General features: G+C 41.6%; 1 protein-coding gene across 2 annotated transcripts in view; it reads left to right on the top strand.

The window, feature by feature from the left end:
- TOX (thymocyte selection associated high mobility group box) overlaps nt 1–7095 on the top strand; it is a 367991-nt gene that overhangs the window by 169494 nt on the left and 191402 nt on the right. Inside the window, exons 1-2 of one of the 2 annotated variants that reach the window (XM_023545698.2) lie at nt 2428–5099; nt 6579–6644. In XM_023545698.2, coding sequence (XP_023401466.1) covers nt 6594–6644 — 51 coding nt within the window. In that variant the 5' untranslated portion in view covers nt 2428–5099; nt 6579–6593. Of the gene's footprint in view, nt 1–2427; nt 5100–6578; nt 6645–7095 lie in introns of those variants that run through there. The other variant, XM_003408320.4, reaches the window with a different exon arrangement.

Genomic DNA, 7095 nt, shown 5'->3' with positions numbered 1-7095 from the left:
TTGAAAATTTCTGTTATCAAAGTTAACAAAGGGAACATGGTGTAGAATTCTTCCCCCAAAAAATAAATCACTCGGGCAAAAATGAGACTATAAGAGCCAGGTCCCAGGTGGAATCCAGATTCCAGGTTGTGGGCCTAGTGTTCTTTACCCCCTTCAGCCCTCCCAAGTCTACGGCCAAGTGCATACCTCCTGTGTGTACTGTTCAGATCTGTAGTAAAGTGTTTACCACTCAGTCAAGGGACAGGAGCCCAACCAAGAGGGGTTTGTTTCTTAGCTCAGCTCTGTGTGCTCCCTGGTTATGACACACAACCATATAAAGGGCCAGCAGATGAGCTGCGCTGTCTTTTATTGGGACGTTGATATCCTCGGCTCTGCCTGGTTCCTCTCTTCCTTTCATTGTGAGCGCTGACGGGCCCACTGTGCTTACCACAGCTCCATTCAGCAGGTGCTCGCTTGGAGGCAGGCTGATTCCAGCCTATCTACAGCCACACGTTCAGCCTTGAAGCTGGGAGATAAATAGACAAGTGCTCCCTCTCCAGTGTCTCCTGATCTTTTTGCCTGAGGATGGCGAAGATGCTAGGAAGTAGAAGGAACTGGCCGCCTTGTATTTTTGCTAGATTCACATTACTATTTTTTTTTATACATGTGAGCCTCCATGATAGCTGCTGCGCTCCTATGCACCTTCTTACCCCTCCCTCCTGCTTACATCTCCCAAAATGCCTTGTTCTACATGAACCAACAGAAGTCTTTGACTTCATTCCCCAAACTTAAATTATTTCTCCCACTGCCCTCCAAAAAGTAGATGACTTGTAATTTTATATTGGTCAGAGCAATAAAAATATGGAATTTTTGTTTGAAGGATATTGCAGTCTCTTGTAATGATTTATTATAATGCATCTTCTCAGAAAATTAACTCCCTGTTGTAAACATTTCCATTTTTAGTTCTTTCTCTTTTTTTAGAATTAAAGTATCAAATATCCTTCTGAAAAACATGCAGGGATGTAAGATTTCCCCTTTATGGGCAATACAATGTGGTACTGTTTTTAGATTTCCATGAGATCTTTTTTCCCCACTCGCATCTGTAATTTTCTGATTTTTTAAAAATGATTTCCCTACAAAGACCCTGTTCCCTTTACCAGAGCCAGGATTAGTTTACACTTCATATTGTTGTTTTGATTTTTCTTGTTTTAGTGGTTTGGGCTGCCTAATATTGCCAGAGGTGTAACTAAGGTGTGCCAGGTGGGGCGATGCCCTGGGCACGGCTTGGGGGAGGGGGGCGCTAACGAGCAGCTTCTGTCATCAACTGTGAGAGATCCTTCAGCAATTTAAAACTAATTGCCATAGGTGCTATTTTCCATATATAGGCCTCTGAATATCACCCATTTTTCTCATCATTCACTATGTCCCAACATTGCTAGATGTCAGCTTTCGGTTTTTAAATAGAAATAATAACTACCTAGTTTGAAAAGCTCTCTGGGATTGTGGGTTTGGTTAATATCCTCTAAAAACAATTTTAAAAAAAACTGTAGTGGAAGATTATAAATGACTTTTTATGTGATTGCCTCCCCTGGTGCTTTGATATAAAAACACAATGAAGAGTAGGAAGCCACTTGGTCAGAAAGGCTAATCCTGGGTTGATGCCCTTTAAATTTAGATTTAAGGAAGACATCCTATTCTCTCAGACTTTGCACCAGGCTTTAAAATTGAGAATACAGGAAAATGAAGCCCTATATAAATTTTATTTTATTATGTTTAGATATAGGAACCCTGGTGGCACAGTGGTGAAAGCATTTGGCTACTGACCGAAAGATCAGTGGTTCAAACCCACTCAGAGGCTCCTCAGAAGAAAGGCCTGGCAATGTGATTTTGAAAAAGTGCTGTCGAAAACAGTCTGGAGCACTTCTGCTCTGACACACAGAGGGTTGCCGTGAGTCAGGATCCACTCCACGGCCGTCATTTAATGTGCGGTACAGGCGGAGCGAAGAGTCAGGATCCACCCCACGGCCGTCATTTAATGGGCTGTACTTTTTTACAGGCAGAGCGAAGCCAGGCGCCCGCCCCCAAGTCAGGGGAGTGTGAGGACAAGTCGCCTACCAAGAGCTGCAGAGTCTGAGCCTCCATGTTTTATCCCACCGTGGTGAAATATAAGATTTGTCACTTTAGTGACTTTCAAGTGCACAATTCAATGGCATTAACTATATTCGCAATAAAATTGTGCAAGTTTTACCACTATTCGTTTCCAAAACTTTTCATCACACCAAACAGAAACTCTGTACCCACGAAACATTAACCCCCTCTTGCCCGTTCCCCCAGCCCATGATAACCAGTGATCAGTTTCTGTCTTTATGCATTTGCCTCTTCTAGATATTTCAGGTAAAAAAAAAAAAAAAAAACCCACCGCCGTCTAGTTGATTCTGACTCATAGCGACCCCACAGGGTTTCCAAGGCTGTAAATCTCTACGGAAGCAGACTGCCACATCTTTCTCCCCTGGAGCCACTGGTGGTTTCGAACTGCCGACCTTTTCATCATCAATCGCTTTCACCAGTACACCACCAGGGGTCATAAAATACTTGTTCTTTTGTGTCTGCCATGTTTCACTCAGCATAATGTTTTCAAGGTTTATTTCTGTCAGCATGTATTAGAACTTCAGTCCTGTTTATGGCTGAATCCCACTTTTTGTTATGGGCAATGAAGTACATAAAGCAGTCTGCAGTGGTGGAAAACTGTTCTGTGAGGAGGCCAGACCTCACTTCTGTTCCCAGACAGACTGAGCGACCAGTAAAAATTCTGTTCCTTCAATCATAACGTGAAGCATTCAGATGTGATACTTTCAGGGGCCTGTCTAAGACTGAAATTCTATGTGCTGTCATTCCATTTCAAATGACAACTGGGTACTAAGCCCATGACCCAGGCTGCATCGAAAAGAATGCTGGACCAGTAAGGGGCCTGCTGAGGCCCAGGTCCTGAACCTGTGTGGCTGGAGGCTAAGAAAATTGCGCTGAGGACGTTCACCTGAGCGACTCCTGCACTGGGCCCTTGCCTTTTAGGAACTGGTTAAGCCAAAATCCTTCAACCTGTGAGGGAAAAGCTTAGGCTTATTCTGACATGCTGATGTGTTTTTGTTTGGCAACTTGGAATTCTTCAGCAAGAGGGTATACGCTCATTTATAACAAGGTCTCTTGATTTCTGGCCACACTATATGTTTCAAAATATTAAATAAAATCTTAGTGAGTAAAATCTTTAGGAAGACTGGATCCAGCGTTTGAGTATTGGTTTCCCGGCTATTTCTGAACATTGTTTTTTCTCTTTAAGGACTTCTGCTCCTATATCAACTAATTTGAATCCACTATGAGACTTTGTGTATAGTGGTTAAGAGCTCAGCTGCTAATCAAAAGATTGGCAGTTTAAATCCACCAGCTGCTCCTTAGACACCCTATGGGGCAGTTCTACTCTGTCTTACAGGGTCACTATGCATCAAAATCGACTTGACAGCAGTGGGTTTTTTTGGTATAACACTTCACATCTACCCCCTTGAAAACAGCCACCGAACCATCCCCTCAAAGCTGAATCTTCTTCCTCTTCTCAAGTCACCACCTTCTCTAGGAAGGTGAGCTATTTCATCCTGCAAAGGTTGTTCACTTTTAGTTAATTCAACAGTAAATTCAATAGTAAATATTCCTCGGGGACCAACCATACCTGGGCCCAGGCTTTAGGGACATGAAAGATAGGATGTGCTCACAGTCTAGTGAAGCTGAAGGAGCAGATGTGTAAAAAAAAAAAACCCACCTGGAAACAGAAGGCTGATGATGGCACACTGGAGTGTAGCTGAGGAGTGTAAGGAACACTTCCCCAAGTACAAGGGAAGGATGCTGTCCTGGACAAAGGGCTGTGAATGTGTCCGGAGTGATGGGCACAGGGAGAGGGGCAGAAGTGTGGAAATGGGACCAAGACTCTTCCCAGCAAGCAATAGAATGAAAAAAAATACCCTTTTAGGTATTTTGACCCTGTAGGCCCTCCAGAAATAAGCTTTCAGAGGAGATCAGAGTATCTTGATGCCAAGAAAAGAGCCACCTCTGAGTCTTTTAAGGCTTTAATTGTCAACCATCCAGGGGTATTCAGTGAGGGTGATGACTAGACAGCTCACCATAGCACTTATTTTTGGACTCTCACAGTACCACAGAAATTCTAGACAATATTGCAACATCACTGAGATATTAGCACCACTCTACTTTGATAATTTATAGAAATAATTTTCAGAATTGATAGCTCATCAGCGTGCTTCAGAATGTAATGTACCTATTCTGGTGGTTAAGTGCATGGGCTAGAAAGCCAAGTTGCCTGGGTTTGAATTCCAGCTCTGCCTATTATGAGCTGTGTGTCTTTGAGTATATAGCTTAACCTCTCTGTGAGTCCGTTTCTTCCTCTGTGAAATGTAGGAAATAGTAATAACACCGAACTCTCTGTTGTTGTGAGGATTAAATCAGTTAATAGTTATCAGTTAATACATGTAAAGCTACAGGTGGCTGGGACAGAAAATGTGCTAAATCATTTTAAGTACCATAATTATAATATTTATAGTAATTGTTTTATTGTAACAATGCTGTTTCAGCCTGGGTTCCATATTACTTACGTGTTTTGGTACTTTTTGATAGAAAAGTCCTTATCAAGAACAGTAACGCTGAGCGTACTGAATTAGCATGCACTCTGAATACACTAAAACCAAAACTCCAAAGCGTTAGTTGGCATAAGAGCGACACCAGATTTAGAAAACGAGTTAGAGAAGATAAAATAGAAAGTGGCACTTTTATAGAAGACGCATCTGCAGTGGAGTATCTGATTCACTTCGCTACTTCTGTTCAGTTTAGTTTATCGCAGTCAGAGAAACTGTCCATATTTTAAATGGTTCCTTGGTATCTTAACATTATAAACATTTGCAAACAAACCAGTGCACTCACACATGAGTGGAACAGGAACACTGCTAAGTGAGGCTCTTTGTCAGATCTGGGGGTTGTTAGGGGTCACAGGTAGAGTGACTCAGGGCCAGACTCTCTGTGGGTGAAGGAGGAGTCCATCTGAGCCGACGGGAAGGCGACCTCGGGTAAGTCGTCTGAATCAGGGCACCGGGGCCAGCTGACAAAGCAACCAAAATCGTCAACTCTTCTCTCTAGATGTGCTCTTTCCGACGTGTGCCAACAGCCACATCACTGAATGTGTGACTTCATATTTGTTTAGAGAAGTGGCTCACGTAACCTGAAATATTTTTACATGATGATGTGTGAGGAAGTCCTTTGGTTCTTTGAACTTAACCTAGTGAGTGGCTCAGGGTCTTTAGTGGTGTCTCTATTTTTACAGCTGATGTTTATGTGAATCTTCCAGGCACTCCGTGCTGCTGACCACGGTTCGGATGCCTTGCTTCGTGCCTAGTGTTGGTCTAACCCTCTTCTCCGGCACCTCATAGGTGGTAGGAGGCTATGTCTATAATACATTGATCCAGTTTTGACAATAGATAAAGTATGGACATATTACTATACCTTTGCACCATTAACAATGACACTGTTCTGTTTTGAAAAGTGATTTTTCAAATTTTCAGGTTCCTAGGTGTGAAAGCAGTCTGTTAATGAATGTATATGTAGACCAAGCTCTTTGAAGTTGAATGTAGTAGTCTATTTGATTATTTCCTTGGGAAAAGTCTTCCTCTTACTAAAAAAGGAATGTTTTGCCCATTTATCAAGTGTCTAACGATAGCTGAGGATTAAGTCTGAATGGAGTGGTTACTGCATTCAAAAAACCCAAATAATGAAAAGTATTTTTTGTTGTTATTGTTTAAACTACTTGATTCTCCCTCAGTTGTCCTGCCTCTGTGAGTTTCCTCCTTCCGCCTTGTTCCTACGTCCATTGGCTGATGTAGTCAGTTTCTGTGAACACTTAACATTAATTCTTCATCTTCAGAAAATTTCAGAGAGGAAAACTTAATCACCCAGCCTGTATATTTTTATTGTTAGTCACTGGTATTGTCATTCTTAACCATGACCATTCGGGGTACATACTCTTTTCAAATATTATTATAAACTTAAAAATTTTCATCATAAAGCAATTATGATGAAGCCAGTGTTCGTCTGTTATGAAAACTCTGCTCTTTTTTCATCTTTAAGAGCTAAACTCAGAAGGCACTGAGCTGTGGCTTCTTGTCTTTTCCATTATCCTTTTCTTTCAGAAACGGCGCCATTCATTTAATACTTCATTACAGGCGGGCTGCAATATGTATACATGGCGCGCAAAATGAGCCATTTTGTTTTAAAACAGATTGCAGATGAAAGGAAACCATTCATTTCTTGCTTGCTTGCTGTAATTACTAGAGCACTAATTACTCCAAATCACCGACATCCAGGGTCAGCAAGGATGACAACAGAAACATCAAAGAAAAGATGTGGTAGCTCGCTGTGGCAGATTTTCCATATTCCTCACCACAGAATTTTTTTTTTTTATGGCTACTGTTTTCCAGTTTGCTGATGAAAAAAAAAAAAAAAAAAACCCTGCAGTCAAGATTGCTGAATGTTTACTATTATTTCATTCGCAGTTTGACGGTGAGAACATGTATATGAGCATGACAGAGCCGAGCCAGGACTATGTGCCAGCCAGCCAGGTGGGTTAATTAATCTTCTCTGCCTTGTTTCAAATTGTAATTAAACAAATTCAAAGAGTTGCATTGCAAATGAGTAGCACTATCGGTAACTGCCGCAATCAGGAATAATCATAATTTATAAACAAAGCATTTAAGCCTTGTTTCCAGTTAATGAGAAACGCTGATAAAACACCGGAGTTGGCATTTGTTGAAAGCTTCTGCCTTGTTTTCTCTCCAGAACAGCAAGCAGCTGTTTTGCCAGCATGATCTTTCCTAAACAGTTGTTTTACCTTTAGGAAATAAAGTCTTTACAGGTGCAGGTTATTTGTGCTTCAGACTGTAGATGAGTTAATCATTATATGCTACACGTGTCACAAATCGAGTCCATGATCAACTGTTGGGGCCATTTTCAACAAAATGCTACATTTATAACCCAAATCACGTGGTTGGTGAGCTTTTGCCAATGCCGCGG

Source organism: Loxodonta africana, chromosome 14, assembly GCF_030014295.1.
Source record: "Loxodonta africana isolate mLoxAfr1 chromosome 14, mLoxAfr1.hap2, whole genome shotgun sequence".
Taxonomy (NCBI): Eukaryota; Metazoa; Chordata; class Mammalia; order Proboscidea; family Elephantidae; genus Loxodonta; species Loxodonta africana.
This window is presented reverse-complemented; position numbering and strand designations above follow the sequence as displayed.